At 39.1% G+C, this 20058-nt stretch overlaps 4 protein-coding genes and 1 long non-coding RNA gene across 6 annotated transcripts; 2 read left to right on the top strand and 3 right to left on the bottom strand.

Annotated features, from left to right (window-relative positions):
* Nucleotides 1–314: 314 nt before the first annotated feature.
* On the bottom strand, nt 315–4559 carry LOC103848365. Of its 2 annotated transcripts, none has more exons than XM_033281833.1 (2): nt 3579–4559; nt 315–3230 (listed from the first exon to the last, which is right to left on the bottom strand). In XM_033281833.1, the coding sequence occupies exon 2, from the start codon at nt 1774–1776 to the stop codon at nt 1171–1173; it is 606 nt and encodes a 201-aa protein (XP_033137724.1). In that variant the 5' UTR covers nt 1777–3230; nt 3579–4559; the 3' UTR covers nt 315–1170. The 2 variants fall into 2 exon arrangements, 1 of the variants encoding a protein (XP_033137724.1); XR_004452354.1 differs by having other exon boundaries at nt 2959–3230; nt 3586–4559.
* Nucleotides 4560–4786: 227 nt separating this feature from the next.
* LOC103848363 lies at nt 4787–6929 on the top strand. The gene is made up of 3 exons (XM_009125276.3): nt 4787–5398; nt 5475–5660; nt 6228–6929. The coding sequence occupies exons 1-3, from the start codon at nt 4916–4918 to the stop codon at nt 6582–6584; spliced, it is 1026 nt and encodes a 341-aa protein (XP_009123524.1). The 5' UTR covers nt 4787–4915; the 3' UTR covers nt 6585–6929.
* Nucleotides 6930–9375: 2446 nt separating this feature from the next.
* LOC103848374 (protein FAR1-RELATED SEQUENCE 5-like) lies at nt 9376–10555 on the bottom strand. The gene is made up of 2 exons (XM_009125296.1): nt 10151–10555; nt 9376–10038 (listed from the first exon to the last, which is right to left on the bottom strand). The coding sequence occupies exons 1-2, from the start codon at nt 10553–10555 to the stop codon at nt 9376–9378; spliced, it is 1068 nt and encodes a 355-aa protein (XP_009123544.1).
* Nucleotides 10556–12488: 1933 nt separating this feature from the next.
* LOC103848360 (probable BOI-related E3 ubiquitin-protein ligase 2) lies at nt 12489–14114 on the top strand. Its single transcript, XM_009125275.3, has 4 exons — nt 12489–12739; nt 12825–12916; nt 13014–13297; nt 13428–14114. Exons 1-4 carry the CDS (start codon nt 12687–12689, stop codon nt 13911–13913), a joined length of 915 nt encoding a protein of 304 aa, XP_009123523.1. The 5' UTR covers nt 12489–12686; the 3' UTR covers nt 13914–14114.
* Nucleotides 13872–18979, bottom strand: LOC103848361. Its single transcript, XR_629064.3, has 2 exons — nt 14761–18979; nt 13872–14337 (listed from the first exon to the last, which is right to left on the bottom strand). It is a non-coding gene; the product is annotated as an uncharacterized LOC103848361 (long non-coding RNA).
* Between the last annotated feature and the right edge of the window lie 1079 nt (nt 18980–20058).

Raw genomic sequence — 20058 nt, 5'->3', positions numbered from 1 at the left:
GGGTGGATAATCTCATTGAAGTCTCCTCCCAAGATCCAAGGAGAGTTATGGAAAGATACGTTATCTTTCTCTTCCAGCAAGGTATTCCAGAGAATCTTTCGCTCCTCGACTGTGTTGTCAGTGTAGACGGCAGTCATTATAAAAGTTGGGATCCCCGGATAGGTAACACTGCAAGATTGTCTTGTTTTGTGCATCACTGTTACAGCTGCAGGAGAAGTCCAAAAGATGATTATGCGGCCATCCTCATCCTCCGAGTGGTTAGAAACAAAAGACCACCAAGGACAAAGGGAAGCCATTATCCGAGTAAGGTTAGACTCTTTTATATGAGTCTCCAAAATTGCGCCGATAGTTATTTTATTACTAATAAGCCAATGCGAAAAAGCAGGGTGCTTTTTATTATCATTTATTCCCCTGACATTCCAAAAAGAGATGTTTACTGACATTAAAATTTTGAAAATTTTCTTCCCCAGGAGGAGGAGAGCCCTTAGCAGGGGTAGAAGATTCATGGGAGTTTGCGAAGCTGTCTGAATCAGGGATTGAAATACCCATGTCTCCATCAGGTTCCTTGCTGTTGAAAGAGAAGGTAGAAGCGTTATGGCACCCGAGATTCCGGGTTTCCAGTATAGCGAAAGGATTAACCAAAGACAGCTCAGTGAATAAACTTGGAATAGAATCCCCTCCTATAGGATCTGGAGATGATCTTTTAGACAAGTGGGATCCCTTACGTTTCTTAGAAGCACTATTGATGAAAGGTTTTCCCTCAGAAGGTCCGACCCCTGACGCATATGGGATGATTGCAGCTTGGGAGTCTTGATTCAACATAACCATCTGGAGGGGTCCAGCAGGAGCGCTATTAGCAGGGGAATCAGTTGGAGCTGCCTGAAAAGATGTGGAGACAGAACCAGGAGCAGTCTTGGATAATGCAGAAGGATCCAAGACGGCAGCAGGGTTGAGTTTAGACTTAGCTTTCCTCCTAGATTTTGAGGGAGTCGCCATCGTGGGATTGCTATTAGAAGAGCTTTCTTGATTGAGATTAGGCAAGCCGGAACCAGTATCAGGGTCAGAATATGGAGGGGGAACCTTTGAGGCAGGTGCCCACTTGGCATTTGGGCAACGGTTCTCAAGATGGCCAAGCCTTTTGCAGCAAACACACGATGGAGGGGTCCAAGGTTAGGTGACTGAAACGGGAATGATAGAACCATCATCTCTTAAGAGTTCAACCACAGGAGGTAGCGGTTTAGTACAGTCCGCTCTCACTTTCAAGTGGGCCACTTCGAGACTGACCATGCGGATTGTGAATTCGTCAGCCTCCACCGGTTGCCCTATCAGTCCAGCCACTAAGCTCAGCCCTTCTTTCATGTAGAGGTCAAAGGGAACACCCCTGACATGAGCCCAGAGGGGGATCGAGTCCATTGTAGGAGGGTTGATGGCGAAGTTAGCACTCCACTGCGCTACAAAGAACATAGAGGAGCCAATGTGCCAAATTTCTTGTTTGACAACCTTCTGTCTAATAAAGTCATTGGGGATTTTCACCAACATTGAGTTAGAAGCAGGCCTAAGGTGAATCACCAGTTTTGAACCCTTTCCCCATATGTGCGTGAGGACGCTTTGAATCTGGCTGTAAGAAGGGGTCTTTCCAGTGAAGACACCCAGAACGATGTCTTTATGTGCCTCTGCACCTCTATTAAAAACCACATCAGGGATCTTAACTTGAGGAACCCCTTTATCATTGAATGGTAAGGGAGCGAGCCTCTCCAGAGACCTGTCCGTCCCCATTTTAGCTTTGCCAGCGTAAGAGGAAGACGAGGGAGGGGGCCTAGGAGGAGCATCAGCTGAGGAAGATTTCCTTGGTGGACTGTGTGAGTTTCCTGTCGGGACAGGATTTCTTTTGCCGGACCAGTAAATCCAGAGGTTTGAGATTTACTTTGGGGGGGAACACCCTGCTTTGGCACATCTAGTGATGGAGTGTGACCTTGATGAGTATCTTCTGCTATAACCTCAGATCTAGGCCGACGGTGAACAGTTATAGCATTAGGGTTTGCTACAGTATTAGTTGGATTGGTTGCTGCAGGAGAAATCCCTTTAGACTTTGCTGAGAGGGTAGTATACTGAGCTGAGATAGTATCCAATTCCTTACTCTTTAGAGAAGGTAGTATTTGCAACTGTTTGTGACTTTTTGGAGGAGTTTCCAGAGCCGCCGCAACAGGAGAGATCTCCATGGTCGTAGAAGTTGATTACAAGTTGACCATGTTAACATCCAGTGGACCCAAGTCCAACGATGGAGAGTTTGTTTTCTTAAATACCCATGGGGAAGTAGGGCATGGTGGAGAAGAAAACTGAGCTTTATAAGCATCAGGAGATTGGGGGAGAGGGGAAAACTGGGATGGATGAAGAGGAGATCCAGAGCTTTGCAGTTCAGATCCAGGATCAGGGGGGTCAGCGGCTTGCGGGATTGAGGTACCTCCTTCCATTGAAAACTAGAGCACTGTACCAAGGAAAACCAGGAAAGGGGAGGAGAGAGAAGAGAGAAAAAGAGATATTTTCCGTCACTCAATGTTGTGTATATCAGTGTTTAAGGAAAAATTACGATGTTGCTGAGGTGATTTTAGCAAGACACAGCCATCCATTGACTGGCCTATGTTCTATCAGCTGCATGTAATGCTTTTTGAAATATGGATTGGAAGAAGAAAAGGCTGCAAAAGGATTAAAGAACACGTGACATTCACACTACTTGAATTGTAAGTAAATAAAATTGAAGTTTAAACTCTCTGATAGTCTGTGCCAGAGTCTGCTGAAACCCTTTTTGCTAAACTGCTAATTTCTCAATCCAATTTCAAAATCCAACACACTAATACCACCCTAAATGACACGGCCTACCAGGCTACCACAATATCCCCAACCTCAGGCTTGTACCTAAAATCATATGACCAAATTAATCAATTCTAGTTAATCTCTCAGTAGAGAGTTAATTTCCGTTGACATATGTATCTTGGAGAGACATAATAAACAAACACAAATTCGAAAAGCAATTAGAGAGGAATCCAAACCACATGGCGCGCAAAGTATGTATATACACCAAATCACAAGGCTTCAAAATTGAGTTTATAGCTTCAAAATTGAGTTTATAGCGATGTGGTGAAAGGGTGAGAGACTTACATCAGTGCTTATAATGGCTGTCCTGACAGACTCTCATCCAACATTCAAGTGAAGTTTAGGAGGGTAGTGTAGTCCTAGATAGAAGAGATGGTGTTATGTTTGTAGGGGGAAATTTTAAGTCCACATTGACAAAAAAATTATCAAAAGTTTCTCTAACTCTCATAACATGAAAAGCAACAGAAATGTTAAGTTCACGCTCACGACGAAGAAGAAAAGAATTCCACATTTTTAAGTAATCGGCAGCCAGTGTAGATTGAAGCCATAATGACATAACAAAAAAAAACTACTAAACAAGATGAACTGGTACGATATTCGTCTCTGTTTATAGGTTTAAAAGGCCTATAAGCATAAGCAGCCTTTAAATCTAAGAAGCCACAAAAGGATAGGAACAATCTTAAGTTTGTAACAATTTTTGGTCCTACGTCTTACTAGACTCTTTGTGGTAGTGGCATCCTTTGAATCACCGTCATACTGCACCAGCGGGATCCTCAGCCATAACTTCATAGGAGAATGACATTAAACAAAAGAAAAGAAAGAAGGAATAAAATTTTAGAGCTTCATTGAATCAAAAGTGGAAAAAAGAATATCGGCAAAGAGAAAAAAGAGTGGCAAATAGACAGTAGTGCATAACTTAAATTTATAGAGTCCAAGGCATCTGTAAGGAGAGATGTATAGCACATGCTATTTGTGGTTTCTGAATCCATTCGCAACACCTCATCTTCGGAATCCAAATCAATCAACGAACTAATTTTGCATAGATAACGAAACATTAACATTAATCAAACCCATCATTCATAACCAAAAATAGAAATATACCAACGACATTACGGCTCCATGTAGCAAGAATATGTCAGAGCCAGAGACTGGTAGAACCTGAGTATTCGAGCCGTTTCCTTCCACCAAGCTCGGCCTATAGGAAGTGTCCATCTGAGGGTTATTGAGGATTTGAAAGGCGGCATCAGCTGGTAGTGGGAGAAAAGGGAAATCAGAGATCGATTGTTGATGTTGTGGTTTTTTTAGTTTGTGAGAGAGAGGAAGACGAAGAGGGAATGAGAGAGCTTGGAGAAGAGAAATCATATGGCAAACAGCCAAGAAGGCGAATCGAGGGATTACAAAAGTCGTGAAAAGAAGATGAAGCCAGAGCTGCTGATGTGGATTATCTAATTGACGTGGCATGGTTTTAATGGTTGATTTTTTTAAACTGACGTAGATACCTCCTCCTTTCAATATTAAGAATTTTTAGTATTGTAAGATTATAGAGTTATTCTATTTTGAAAGAAAAAATAAAATGATAGACAACAAAATAAATTGACTATTCTATATATTGCTTACTTTGCTATAGAATGAACACATATATTACAACCTTTCTACTCCAAACACTATTTTATATTAAAAATAAAATAAGATTGTAGATGCTCTAACAAGTTCCATATGGCTGACAAAAAAAAGGGTTTCATATCTATTATTTTGAATCATTTGTGCTAACCATATATAAAGAGAAAATCTTACTATCAAGCAAAAAAAAAAATGAAAAAAAAAACGAAAACAGATGTCTTTTGGAGGAGTTTTGAATTAAAAATAATGTTTTTGGAGGACATAATATAAAGTCCACAATTGTATATTAGGTAGTTGCGAGCGCGTTTGGTAAAATATTACAAAGCCACACATTGAGTCATCGTTACATTTACTCACCTTCCCTTTTCTCCTCCCTCCATTTTCAGTGCCCAGAGGAAGAACCTTTTGCTCTTCCAAGTCCAAGATGCACGCCAAAACAGATTCCGAGGTGACGAGCATCGCGGCGTCGTCACCAGCCAGATCTCCACGTCGGCCAGTTTACTATGTCCAATCACCGTCTCGTGACTCTCACGACGGAGAGAAAACAGCGACCTCCTTCCACTCAACTCCGGTACTTAGTCCGATGGGATCTCCGCCGCATTCTCAATCATCAATGGGCCGCCACTCACGAGAATCCTCCTCAACACGGTTCTCCGGGTCTTTGAAACCCGGGTCTCGGAAAGTCAACGACGGCTCGAAGCGGAAAGGACACGGCGGAGAGAAGCAGTGGAAAGAGTGTGCGATGATCGAAGAAGAAGGGCTGTTAGATGACGGCGAGAGAGATCGTGGTGTGCCTCGTCGGTGCTATGTCTTGGCCTTCATCGTTGGCTTCTTCATACTCTTTGGTCTCTTCTCTTTGATTCTTTACGGAGCTGCTAAACCTCAGAAACCGAAGATAACTGTCAAGGTTAGTGTTCCGATCTGAACTCTTAGATTTTAAATCTGATTCAAGAATTCGTATTTCTCAGATCTGAACTTTGCAGAGTATAACATTCGAGACGCTCAAGATCCAAGCTGGTCAAGATGCTGGTGGTGTAGGAACGGACATGATCACCATGAACGCGACTCTGAGGATGTTGTATCGAAACACAGGAACTTTCTTTGGTGTGCATGTAACTTCAACTCCAGTCGATCTCAGTTTCTCGCAGATGAAAATCGGCTCTGGTTCTGTAAGTCCTAATCAAAGTCAGTATTAGAATTTTTGGGTCCGGTTCGGATGTTCTTGTCCGATTCAAGACTTTTTAGTAGAGAATTTTTAGACCATCTAGGACTTGCAAGTGTTTTAGGTCAGTTTTAAGGGCATCTCCAATGTAACTCTATTTTTTCCTCTATAATTTACACAAAAATAGAGTAACTCTATTATAGTGTAACTTTTGCTCCAATGGGGTTACTCTATAATAGAGTTACTCTATTATAGAGTGAAATATAGAGGAATGTCATATTTTACTCTATATTTGGAGTGAAAAAGTGACATTCCTCTATATTTCACTCTATAATAGAGTAACTCTATTATAGAGTAACACCATTGGAGCAAAAGTTACACTATAATAGAGTTATTCTATTTTTGTGTAAATTATAGAGGAAAAAATAGAGTGCCCTTGGAGATGGTCTAAATCGGTTCGGGACAATCTGAAATAAAAATCCCTAAATTGTTTCTTTTTTTAACATCCAATTTTGTTTGGGAGGCCATATTAGGTTCTGATGTTTTTTTTCTTTTGGCTTTATGATATTTGCAGATTAAGAAGTTTTATCAGTCGAGGAAGAGCCAGAGAACGGTATTGGTACATGTGATCGGAGAGAAGATTCCTTTATACGGAAGTGGCGCGACACTGATACCGCCAGCGCCTCCAGCTCCACTTCCGAAACCTAAAAAGAAGAAGAAAGGAGCTCCAGTTGTTATTCCTGACCCGCCCGCACCTCCTGCACCCGTACCCATGAAGCTCAGTTTCGTTGTTCGATCACGAGCTTACGTGTTGGGGAGGTTAGTGAAGCACAAGTTCCTCAAGAAAATCGAGTGTGACATCAACTTCGAACACAAGAATCTCAATAAGCATATACCTATCACCAAGAATTGCACCGTCACTACCGTTTGAAGAAGAATAAAAAATCATTTTTAGTGAGGAAAAAACATGTCGTATAGGGTTAACGTGATTACAGCTCTACACGGGCAATATTTTGGGTTGTCTGGGCAGCGCGTCAAAGGTGCCTGAAGGAAAGAACCATTGTCGGTGGCTTTAATTTACTTGAGTGGTTGGTTTTGGACCTTTTGGTTACTTATTTTATTTTATCTGTGAAGAATTTTTAATTTCAATTGTGTGGACATCGCACTGTACACGAGGAATCACATTTTTTTATTTGTTTTTTTTTTCTTTTTCGATGATATGTTAATTCAATTGTTTTGAACTTTTGATGCAATGATGACAATACTTCTTATACGCTTCTTATATGCCAACCAAATCTTATGTTTCCTTCAACTTTTACAAGTTTATAGAACTGCTTTTTTTAATTATGAATTATTCTTCATTTTACTTCCTAGGGTGAACTTTTAGATTCGCTAACTAATAAAATTTCATTATTTCAAATTCAATATCTTTAAAAAAAAATTTTTTTTTGGGTTCACTCCCTAGGCGGAACCTATAAGTTCACCAGCCACTTACAAATTAACACCTCATATCTAGTTTTTTTAAATAAAGGAAGGTAAAAAAATAAGTAGAAATATAATTATTAACTAAAAAAAAAGGAAAACGAAAAAAAAGGAAACAAAAAAAACATAATACGACGAAAGCTTCTAACCTAACAGAGACGTAGAAGAAAAAAAATGAGGATCAAAGAAGAGTAGCAGAGAAGAAGCTACAAAGTCGTTAGCATAATTGACCATATAGTTGTTAGATCTTTTTTAATCACGTCAAATTCTCAAAAAAAAACCAAATAATTTGGCAAAGATGTTTTCAATTTCATCTCTAGGATACGTCTGATCCGTAGGTTACGTTTCTGTGGAAACATTGCTTTTGCAGTTTTGCTTGTTATTGTCGTTACATGTATCAGCATGTTTTTTCTTATCTTTATTGTTTAGATCTTGTAGTTAGGTTCAGTGTCAAATTAATCCATTTAAGACTACTCTTTCTTCAAGCTTTATCTTTTGATTCTTTCAGCTGTTAGTGACTATCGCCAATCTCTTCAGTTTCAATACCTCAAAAATGAAAAAAGAAATACACAACTAGATGCCTGCTATAACAACTTAGATTGATCGCAATTTATATGATTTTGAGCTGACAATTTAAGAAACAAAAACTCTTATAGGTCATGAGAGGAGGGGGAACAGTGAAGATTTCAATCTATAATGTTGTTGTCGGAGATGTTATACCTCTTAGAATAGGTGAACAGGTCCCTGGGGATGGAGTGCTAATTAGTGGCCAATCTCTTGCCATTGATGAATCTAGCAAGACCGGTGAAAGCCAGATTGTGAGTTCATCATGATTCTGCTTGTTCAATTTTGTGCTTTATCTTCTCCTTCCACTTGCTAACACTGTCTCTTGTTACAGGTCCACAAGGATGAGAAAAGATGCCACTTGACATTGGTTACAAACCAAAGAGAAGTTGAGGACAGCTATGTTGTAGTTGTTTAAGTTCATGTGTAGTAGTTAGTGAGAAACTACTATAAGTATGTGTGGTGTTGTAATAAAGATACATCCAATTCTAATAAGAATAAGAGTTGGAGTAAGTAAAAATGTAGAGATGCAAAGTTATCTCTCTTCTCTCTCTACAATAACAAACCAAACATGAGAGCGTAAAGAGAGTGTGTGGTAGGTTGTGTTATGGTTGAAACACAAGCAAAACTGAGAGAGTAAAAACAAGACAAAGTGACCACATGTATCATTCGTCAAAGCAGTAACATCCCATGGTGGACTTGTCCAAAAGATCTTTATTAAAAGATACAAAGAACCAATAAAAAATAGGCGACACTATGAACCATCGCCATAATTCTTGTTGAAGTCCTTTGATCGCCATAATTCTTGTCAAAGTCCTAGAAAACAAAAAAAATAACTACTTATTTTTAAAATGACATACAACTTAATTATAAATAAAATATGAAATGAAAAATTTACCTGGAGTAATTGCGAGAAAAATGACCCACTAGGTAATGTTGGATTGGTGGCATCAATATCTAACTGGGTACCATGAAAAAGAGTTGGCTCCTGAATCATTTATCAATTTTTTTTAAAATTGACATATAACTAAATTATAAATATTAAACATAATGAAACTTTTACCTGGGATACTTGAGAGAAAAATGGCTCATTATGCAGACCAGTGGTGGTAAGAGATAATTGCGTATCGGAAGTAGGAGTTGATTCCTGGAGCATTTATCAATTTATTCAATCATCAGTATATACATATATTGATTAAGGCACATTTTGATGAAAAATTTACATAAACCAAAAATTAATAATATATATCAAATACCTGAAATAATAACTTTTTCTTTGCTCTAGCTTTACTTAATGATATCGATATACCACGTTTTTTTCTTTTCAAGAACACCTTTAAATCGACTATAGAGTCCATCATTTTGGTTCTTTGATCGTCCAATAGGATTTTTCCTTTTTATTCCATGTATATTAGGAACGTCCTCATCTTCTTCTTCTTCCACGAGTTTATCCTCTAAACTATGGGGCATCCATTTATCAGCTCTCACAAGTTCTTTTTTTTCCTCCAGTTTTTTAAGCAACACAATCACATCTTCATCAGCACACAATGTCAGTTCTATATGTTCATCAGCTACAGATGCAATCTCACGGAAGTACGACAAATATGAATATATCACTTTCCAATCGACTGGTTCACTTCTTCATTAGGTATCTCTGAATGATAATAAGATATGGTTCATGCTTTTGCCTCTTTACTCCATCGATTCAAAATGTAAGTAGGTGGAATTCTTCTAACATTCTTTTTGTTCAACACTTTCAATGCATGCAGGCATAAGAACCCATCAAATGAAAACTTCATGCAACTACAATGTATCGTTTGGTTTGCAGCATCATCCTTAACCAAATGCTCTCGTGCCACACCACGGTAAGATACATTGTATTCATACACCATCTCATACTTACTGGTCTTTTTTGCAACATAATCACCAATGACCGTGTATTCTTTTTGGAACAAGGTAAACACTTCTGGGGTATACACTTCTTCTGCATGCTGCAACATCTTTACAGAAGCAACTAATACCGGCAAAGTATGCATCATACCGAAGTCAGCAACTAATTCTTTATACCTCCTATCATCCAACGCTCTTTCATAGTGTTTAAAGAAGGTCAACAAGTCAAAACTCCTCCTCAAGTATCTTTTCAAAATACTATTCATACTTTTGCTACGCTGTGTGCTCACCGAATCGGCTGTAAGAGTATGACGGCCATATACCATTGCCCATTTTTCTTTCACCTCAAACAAATTCTTCAGCCATTTATTATCTGTCAATTTATGCTTATTAAGCGTATCACTCCACGCCAATAACCAGTCTTCTTCTTCCTCATGGTCATATACACACTTTCCAAAATCCATGGCAAACTGGTCTGATCTGAAATACACGACTCAAATTATTTGCAGCATTTTGGTAAATATGCCAAACACATAACCTATGTTTTGTTTCTAGAAATACCTTCACTATTGCATTCGCCATTGCTGCAGACTGGTCTGTAAGAATTGTTTTTGGTTGTTTTCCAGACATTGCTCCAAGAAAAGTCTCAAAAAGCCACTTAAAAGACTCAGTGGTTTCATCATATAAGAGAGCAGCTCCGAACACAACAGTTTGCTTATGATGATTGACCCCGACAAATGGAGCAAACGGTCTATCATACTCATTGGTCTTATAAGTTGTGTCAAAACAAATGACATCTCCAAAGAGATTGAAATCGCTTATAGACCGATCATCCACCCAGAAGATATTAGTGATCATATCGTCTACATCGAGTTGCATTGAATAAAAAATTGATGAATTTTCTTCTTTCTTTTTCTGAAAGTATTCCAAAACTGGTCCAGCATCTCCCTTTGCCGTTGCTACCATCCGCTTACGGTATATGTAATTGCGATAGTCTTTTTCCAAAAACCGAGATTTTCTCTCCCCCCAACTTCCATGCTCATCATTTAAACAGTTGCTTTTGCTGAAATTCCTAACATCTCGGCGTCATCAGCATGTTGTTTTTGAGAGACAGTGACTGCTCGATTTCCTTCAGCAAATGCTTCATAGGTGTCCTCACTAAGTCATGGTTATGATTCGGCTCGAAAGACACAATCTTATATCTACCGCTACTCTGAAGGTAACAAGCCGTATGAGCTTTACAACCACACCTTGTGATTGGTCGGGTATAAGATCTTTTGACCTTAGGTTCCCCCTCTTTTGAGCATACATAAAGAATCCTTGCTACCTTTTCATCTTTCTTATTTTTTTCGTCCTCCTTTGTTTCCTTACATTGAAACCATGATTGCCTGTGTACTTACAATAAGTTATATGCACAGTCTCATCAGAACTAAACTCCATTCCATTCCAATACAAAATTCATCTCTCTTCTCATTCACATTGTTTGCTTCTAATGCATCACCACCATCAATTTCAAGTTGATCATCTTTGTTGACTACTTCGTATTCTTCCTCAGATTCACTGAGTGAATCATCATCTTCACTGTGTGAAGCGTCATCTTCCTCGACCAAAGACTCAATCAACTTTTGATTTATCAAACTTGAATCATCTGAAAAGAAAGAAGACAACAAATTAAAAAAAGGTCTCATCACCTTCTTTGTCGACATGTGAGAACACATCAAGAACCCATGTTTAATTTGTTACATACAATTACATGTGAGAATCAGCTACTTACGCATGTAACTTCCTATTGATCATCGCTTTATTTTCTAATAATTTGATAAATATTATGGAAATACATGCACATTTGACTTAATTATAATAAAAATAATTATACTTCATTTTGAATTTGAAAGAATATATGTAACTCAATATACTCACAACATGAGTGATTTGATTAATCTAACTTATATCTAAAATCATAGATTTAACTACAATAAGAATATATAATTTTATAAGAATAGTAATTTATTTTATAAATATAAATCATAAGATAACTAAAAGCATATTAAAAATGAAAATATAATATTTACCAACTGCTACAATTTAGTTATTTTGAAAAATTTATATATATGCATGAGATTTCAGAATATTATCGTTTCATTATATTAATTTATGTAATTTGGAATCAAACACTTTAGTTTATTTTTTTATTTCATTCTAAGCACAATATATCTTAAGTTATACATAATCTTCATAAAATACATTTACATATCTAAGACAACAACCACCTAAATGAAAATAAGAAATTAACCAAAATTTTAATATATGGAATAATAATATTACAGTTGAATTCCTAGATGCAATCTAATTTACCCAAATGATAATTAAATCGAATGAAAAAAAAACAAAATCGATTAGATATAACATATAGAAAATCATATGTATAATTTAAGTAACATAATATTATTAATATAAATGATGCATATAAATTATAAATTAATTTAAAATTAAAAGTAAGTAGCAATCAATTAGGACAAATCTCCAAAATAGCACCTTTCTAAGTTTATATCACAAAAATAGCACTCAAAAACTAAAATGACCAAAATAGCATTTTATCTTTTGAAAAATTTAAATTTTTTTATTTTTCAAAATTTGAAATCTTATCCCCAAAACCTCACTTCTCAACTCTAAACCTTAAATTCTAAACCCTAAACTCCATCCTTTGAGTGCTATTTTTGTGACTTTTGGCTTTGAGTGCTAGTTTGGAAACAAAAACTTGATTTAGTACTATTTTGGTCTTTTTTTCTAATCAATTATTATTATATATTTATTTTAAAAATATTTATATCCGTGCATGAACACGAAAAAATCACCTCTAGTGTACTAGTGTTTGTGACCGTGCAGGATGTTGTTCAAAACTGGGCTAAGATTATAGCACGAAAAAACTAATAAAAAAGAAGTATGTGGCAGAAAACAAAGATAAAGAGAAAAACGAGGGAGCTGATCATAAATAAAACTTACAAGTTTTCCAATTTCAGAATCCAAAAGATCCGTCTCCTTCTCCGTTTCGCTTCTTTGTCTCCCCTTTTCTTTCTATCGCCAGTTTAGCCATTCCATGGCTCTTCCTCACCATTTAGATCCTCACCTACAAGACTCCAAGAATTTCAGGTAACAATATCTTCTCTTGTTTCTTCTTCTTCTTTGAAAAAGCCCCAATTCTGCAAAGTTTCTAACAATAAAACCCTAATTTCAGAGACTTTTGCGGCCAGATTTCACCTGAATTAGGATTCAACAGCTCCACCAATCTCCATGATCAATCTCAGCATCCTCCGTATATTCCTCCCTGTAATTTCACCTCCCTTTCTTTTTAATTTAGGTTTCTTTAATTGCGACCCTTTAGGTTTTAAAAGTCTTCTGTTTGGCTTACCTTTGAATTGATCAGTCCACGTTGCTGGTTTTGCACCGGTTGTGCAAATCGACGGTGGCGAGTGGAACAGCTTTGGTCGGGAGAGAGTAAAGGAAATGGATTTCCTCGAGAACAGTTCTCAGTTATCTTCAATTGATTTTTGGCAAGGCCGGTCTGTCTCAACCGGGTTGGGTCTTTCACTCGATAGTGCTCCTATCGGTTCTTCTGACGGCTCTGCTTTGTTGTCCCTCGTCCGAGACGATGTTGAGCGAGAGTTACAGAGGCAAGATGCAGAAATCGATCGGTTTCTCAAGATTCAGGTTAGTTTGCTTTAACAAATTATATGTTATAAGATTGGTTTAATGCTCTTGTGTCTTTGTATGAACTTAGATCTGTTTCGTCTGTATCGTGTAGCTTCTAGGATGTATTGATTTGTTTTATCTTTAACAGGGAGACCAACTACGCCATGCGGTCCTCGACCAGATCCAGAGGAGTCAATACAAAACCCTGGCCCTCATGGAGGAAAGAGTTGTCCAGAAGCTGCGTGAGAAAGACGAGGAACTCGAGATGATAAACCGAACGAACAAGGAACTCGAGGTGCGGATTGAACAGCTGGCTATGGAAGCTGAGGCATGGCAACAACGTGCAAAGTACAACGAGAACATGATCGCTGCTCTCAACTACAATCTGGAGCGAGCTCAGGGTCGACCAAGAGGTAGCATTGAAGGATGTGGAGACAGCGAAGTGGATGACACGGCTTCTTGTTTCAACGGTAGAAACAGTAAGATGATGTGCAGGTTTTGTGGAGTGGGGGAGGTGTGTATGTTGTTGTTGCCATGTAAGCATATGTGTTTGTGTAAGGAGTGTGAGAGGAACCTGAGCTCTTGTCCTCTGTGTCAATCTTCCAAGTTTCTGGGGATGGAAGTATACATGTGATGTGATATTTGCCTTAAACTAAAAAACTCTAATTAGCTAACGAACGCTTTTGTAATTTGTCGTTGTTTTATTATGTATGTTAATATCATCTTCTGTTGTGTCTGTCCTTTTTCAGTCAACTAGATTGACATACTAATCATGATCGAACCGTACAAAATCTATTTCTTTAATAAACACACAAGACCGACTGGTCGCTAATTCTTTGTAAAGTTGTTTAAACAATTTCAACTCCATCCTCTTCCTCCTGTTCTCACCAGCCTGCTTACTTAACTCCGCTTTTAAGACGCACACCTAGTGATCAGTCCCACGTCCAGGCCCATAAGGATTTTATACCATGTATAGGAAGGTGAACGGGTCTTAGTGGCGACTGATTAGCATCGGCGGTAAGAAGGAAGCTTTGTGTATGATACACCTTCAAGACCACCTGCGGGAACAGAGTCGAGAGAAACAGAGCATGAGGAGATTGAGAGTGAGGCTGAATCAGAACTGGTTGTGCCAAGAAGATCAAACCGGCAAAGAGTGCCAAACTGGAAGTATGATTAAGTCAAATTAGTTATTATTTATTTTCCTTATTTATCTGATGAATTTCGATTGCACAATACAAAGAGAAACTGCAATCTTTGTGTTTAGGATCCATCTCTTTCACTATTTCCACTTTCCACGTTTCAAGGAGTCGATACTCCAAGCTTTGTATTATTTAACTTCATATTATGCAATGAGAAAAGGTAGAATTCTACCACCAAAACAAACTTGTTATTGAGATTACGCTGAATACAATATCTGGGACCAACATTTGGTATCAGAGCATTTATTCAAAGTTTTTCTAAGATCGGTTGTCGTGACTTACCGTGTAGTACAGTCATGGGCAGCAACAAAGAGAGGGTATCAGATCTTGAAACTGCCGTTGGCATGATGCAAGATGAGATTTCTCAAATCAACAAAGGGATCCGGAGCATGGAAGAATCGTATAAACATATGCTGTCCGAGGCTGTCTCGAGCATCCGTGAAGGAAGTTCCAGTGCACCACAAGCCAGTCGCAGATCCGAAGGGAGCCAACCGTCGGCATCTGTCCAGAGGGAGCACACGAACCCCTTTGTGCCAGTCACCACATCTCGACATTCAAGTTGGAGTTCCCTAAGTTCTTACAGCTTGGCTCAGCAAGGCAAACCAGTACTTCTGTTATCTGGACATGCCATATGACCAGAGAGTTAGCTTTGGTTCATATCACCTGAATGATGAATCTAATGAATTGTGGCAGGCAACCACCAAGGCTCTTAATGAAGATCAGACACCAATCACCTGGGAAGTGTTTGAGGTGGAATTGTGGGCTCGTTTCGGACCAATTGCTGCAGAAGATTTCAGCGAAGCACTTTCCAAAATACGGCAGACCGGAACGTTGAGAGAGTATCAATGGGAGTTTGAGAGGTTACAGAACACGGTGTCGGATGGACACAAAAGGCATTGATTGGACGTATGTTGGTGGCCTCAAGGATACTATATCTGACAGCATTTGTGTGTTTCAACCAAAAACGCTGAAAGCCAAGATCGAGCTCGCAAGGATAAAAGATGAGCAGTTGCAGCGGCAGTGACGATTCACTGGTTTCGCTAACAGAACTCAGCGAAACCCTTCACCAATACCACCGGCACCAAATCCACCGAATAAGAACGGTAACAACGGAAACCCTAAACGACTGAGTTGGGACGAAATGAAGCGAAAGAGGAGTCTCATATACTGTTTCAGCTGCGAGTAGAAGTACACACCGGACCATCGTTGCCAAAAGTCACAACTACTCTTGATCCAAGGGATCGGTGATTCAGAGAGTGAGGATGATGATGACGGGGGGAACAGCTGAAGAACCTGAAATCACGCTGCAGGCTTTAACCGGTTGGGGATCGCCGAAAACCATACGCACCCATGCTGAGATACACCAATAGAAGCTAGTGGCCTTGATCGACAGTGGATCAACCCACAATTTTGTCACTGATAAGGTCGCCAGCCGCCTGAATCTCAAGCTTTCACCCGCCAAGCTGTTCCATGTCAGCGGATGGACATCCTATTCGATACACCGGTATTTACAAAGATATGCATACAACCAATGATGGAGTTCAGTTCTGGATTGATTTCTTTCCTTTACCCATTAAAGGTCAAGATCTCATTCTAGGAAGGCAATGGTTACTGCAGTTGGGACCGGCGTTGTGCGACTGGACAGCACATACGATGAGCTTCTCGTGGGCCGGACAACACCAAATTATTCATGGGCTTCAAGGGAGCTCAATCTCACAGGCCCAAACGGAAGAGATCATCCAAGACATCAAATTGGGCCAGGCCTGCTTTGCAATCTCCATACCACACAGAGACGACACCGTTTTCGAAATCCCTGCGAAGCTTCAGCCACTGATGGAAAAATTTGACACCAAACCTGATCAGTTGCCTCCATCCTGTGATATCGAGCACCACATCACCTTGTGAGAAGGAGACGACCGGTGAATGTGAGACCATATCGGTATGCTCACTACTAGAAAGAAGAAATTGAACGACAAGTACATGCCATGATAAACACCGGTATTATTCAACCTCGCTCCAGTCCATTCTCATCTATGGTATTGCTAGTGAAGAAAAAGGACGGATCTTGACGGTTTTGCACAGATTATCGAGCTTTGAATGCAGTCATGATTAAGGATCGATTTCCAATCCTGACTGTTGACGATATTCTGGTTGAGCTACACGGTGCGACAGTCTTCACGAAGCTCGACCTCACCGACAGTTACCACCAGGTCAGAGTTCATCCAGACGATGTTCACAAAACCGCATTTCGCACTCATAATGGTACCACTACGAATACCTGGTTATTCCATTTGGTATTTCCAATGCTCCCTCTACGTTTCAGGCATTGATGAACTCGGTATTTTGGCACCACCTTCGTAAATTTGTTCTTGTTTTCTTCGATGACATTTTGATCTACAGTCGCTCGTGGGAGGACCATATTGAACACGTCAGACTGGTCTTCACAATATTACAAGAACAAAAGTTGTTCGTCAAGAAGAAAAAGTGTGTGTTTGGTCAGTCAGAGGTTGACTACCTTGGACATGTGATCTCAGGAGAAGGAGTTAAAGTCGTTGGTACCAACATCACAGCAATGTTAGACTGGCCACCTCCAACCAACATCACAGAATTACGTGGGTTCCTTGGCCTCACCGGTTACTACCAAAAGTTTGTTAAGGACTACGGTCTGATCGCCAAGCCACTTACCAATCTACTAAAAAGGGGAAGTTCGAGTGGCCTGTTCCTGCTGATGAAATTTCAATGCCTTGAAAATTGTGATGACAACAACTCCGACACTGGCCTTACCAGATTTCTCCAGCCCATTTACCATTCAGACAGACGCTTCGGGAGATGGCATTGGTGCTTTTCTCATGCAACACGGCAAACCAATCACATATATGGGTCGATCTTTGGGTGTTGCGAAATAGAGCTGGTAACCCTATGCTCGAGAAATGCTTGCCATTGTCATTGTTCGTACGTGGCAACCATATCTCCTTGGGCGTCGTTTCGGGAGATGGCATTGGTGCTGTTCTCATGCAACACGGCAAACCAATCACATATATGGGTCGATCTCTGGGTGTTGCGAAACAGAGCTGGTAACCCTATGCTCGAGAAATGCTTGCCATTGTCATTGCTCGTACGTGGCAACCATATCTCCTTTGGCATCGCTTCACGATACAAACGGATCAACGAAGCTTGCGGTATCTACTTGAGCAACGCATTATGACACCAGAACAGCAAAAATGGATGGGCAAGCTTGTGGGTTATGACTATGAAATCACATACAAACCAGGCTCGATGAAAGCCACAGCTGATGCACTCTCTAGTCGTGCTAACAGCCCGTGCCTCAATGCCATCTACACTCAACAGACATATTTTTGGGGAGATATTCGCGAGCAGCCATCAACAGATCCATATCTCCTTAAGATTGGCAAGCAGGCTGATGAGAAACCCGGAGCACCATACATGAAGCGCAATGGTCTCGTTCACTACCATAATCGTCTAGTTATTCCACCAAGCTCTCCATTGATCCAGTCTCTTCTTCGAAAATACCACAACACACCAATGGGTGGACATTCATGTACACTCCAGACTCTCAAACGATTATCACCAGCAGTACTATTGGCCGGCAATGCACAAGTTGGTCAGTGGATTTGCGGCTCGGTGTGATGTCTGCCAACGTGTGAAGTCTGAGAGTTTGGCACCAAAAGGACTCCTACAACCACTTCCCATTCCGAACCAACTCTGGGAGGAGTTTTCAACGGATTTCATCGATGGACTGCCCGGTTCCGATAATCACACGTCCATCATGGTTGTGGTTCATCAACTCTCAAAAGCTGCTCACTAGGTACCTCTAACGCACCCTTATACAACAAAAGGAATCGCAGCTAAGTTCCTTGAAGTGATAGTGAAACATCATGGCATTCCTAAAACCATTGTAAGTGATCGCGATCCAATCTTAATTAGTAATTTTTGGAAAGAGCTTTGGCGTTTGTCTGCAACGGAGCTTTGGCGTTTGTCTGCCATTCTTATGAACTAAACACATCATATCTCTCACTTTCTCTCCACATTGAGCTTAAAAAAACCCAAGATTTTGATTTTACATTTTTTATGGTTTATAAAGTCATAGAAGCTAACGATTATGGGTGGGTCACTTTCGTTTAAGATTCTGTGTGCTTGGAGAAGCCTTATGTGTGCTAAGGAAGTTATCTCACCAATTTAAGTATGAAATCGAATTTTTTTCCAGATCTGTTCGTCAGACAACTTACATGGAAAGTTGTCTGGCAGTAGACGACCTACCTGGAAGTCGTCTGGTCAACGCAGAGGTTATTTTTGCAATTGACTTTGAAATCTGTTTTCTGAGACGACTGAAAGTTAAGTCGTCTCATTTTGTGTAGTTACAAAAAAATCACCAAAGAACCTAGACGACTTACATTTCAGTGGTCATAAGTTAGTTTTGCATTTGACTAGATTATTTCAAAAGTTTGACTTTCCCGAACGACTTACATTTCAGTCGTCTGGTGAAAATTGAAATATCAATATTTTAATAACACTATACGACTTACAATTAAGTCGTTATAGGTTAGTTTTGCAATTGAAAAAAAACTTCAATATTTAATTATGTATAGACGACTTATAATTCAGTCGTCCGTCAGACGACTTACTTGTAAGTCGTCCATAATTTTATTCCGAGATGCTGGTCAAACCTCGTAAATCTTGGACGACTTACAAGTAAGTTGTCTGACGGACGACTGAATTGTAAGTCGTCTATATATCATTAAATATTGAAGTTTTTTTTTTCAATTGCAACACTAACCTATGACGACTTAATTGTAAGTCGTCTAGTTTTTTTTTTAAAAAATTGATATTTTAATTTTCACGAGACGACTGAAATGTAAGTCGTCCAGGAAAGTAAAACTTCTGAAATAATCCAGTCAAATGCAAAACTAACCTATGACGACTGAAATGTAAGTCGTCTAGCTTTTTTGGAGTTTTTTTAAACCAAACAAAAGTAGGCGACTTATTTTTCAGTCGTGTCAAATAACATATTTCAAAGTCAATTGCAAAAATAAAATTTGCGTTGACCAGACGACTTATATTTTAGTCATCTGGAATACTTAGATTGAAGTCGTCCGCGTCGACCTAAATGGACGACTCTCTTGAAGTCTACTAGATGACCTCCATGGATGTCGTATGCGTCAATGTTTAATAAACTTGCATTTTCTCTAAAACTATAAAGACTTTTTAACATTTTCTTGTTAATTCATGTTTATTAATGAATATTTGGGCTACTGAATGAAATTTATAACTTAATTGGTGATATTTATGAGGTTACTAACATTCACTCTAATTTAAGTTTCTAACTGATCCGAGAAGACTTGAGTGGAAGTCTTCTCCGCTAGTTTTTAAGTTTTCTACGTTAGTTTTTGAATAACTTGTATTTTTAAGAGTGATAAGTAAATTCAAGATATGTAAAACTCATATTTACAAAATATGTTCTCTCCCTTAGTTTTACTAGATTTGACTAAGTTTTTCAACGCAAACTTATAAAAAGTATGATATGCTTTGACTAGTTACTATTGTTTGTTTTCATCTCTTAAG

Source organism: Brassica rapa, chromosome A10, assembly GCF_000309985.2.
Source record: "Brassica rapa cultivar Chiifu-401-42 chromosome A10, CAAS_Brap_v3.01, whole genome shotgun sequence".
In the NCBI taxonomy this organism is placed as follows: Eukaryota; Viridiplantae; Streptophyta; class Magnoliopsida; order Brassicales; family Brassicaceae; genus Brassica; species Brassica rapa.
Note: the sequence above shows the minus strand (reverse complement) of the source record. Positions and strands in the feature narration are given on the sequence as shown.

Coding starts and splice junctions, on each gene's coding strand:
- LOC103848365 (XM_033281833.1), bottom strand. CDS start 1,776: ATGGGGACGGACAGGTCTCTGGAGAGGCTCGCTCCCTTACCATTCAAT.
- LOC103848363 (XM_009125276.3), top strand. CDS start 4,916: ATGCACGCCAAAACAGATTCCGAGGTGACGAGCATCGCGGCGTCGTCA. Junction 5,399..5,474: donor AACCGAAGATAACTGTCAAG/GTTAGTGTTCCG, acceptor TGAACTTTGCAG/AGTATAACATTCGAGACGCT. Junction 5,661..6,227: donor TGAAAATCGGCTCTGGTTCT/GTAAGTCCTAAT, acceptor TGATATTTGCAG/ATTAAGAAGTTTTATCAGTC.
- LOC103848374 (XM_009125296.1), bottom strand. CDS start 10,555: ATGGTAGCAACGGCAAAGGGAGATGCTGGACCAGTTTTGGAATACTTT. Junction 10,039..10,150: donor TGGCGAATGCAATAGTGAAG/GTATTTCTAGAA, acceptor GATTTTGGAAAG/TGTGTATATGACCATGAGGA.
- LOC103848360 (XM_009125275.3), top strand. CDS start 12,687: ATGGCTCTTCCTCACCATTTAGATCCTCACCTACAAGACTCCAAGAAT. Junction 12,917..13,013: donor TCCTCCGTATATTCCTCCCT/GTAATTTCACCT, acceptor TGAATTGATCAG/TCCACGTTGCTGGTTTTGCA. Junction 13,298..13,427: donor ATCGGTTTCTCAAGATTCAG/GTTAGTTTGCTT, acceptor TATCTTTAACAG/GGAGACCAACTACGCCATGC.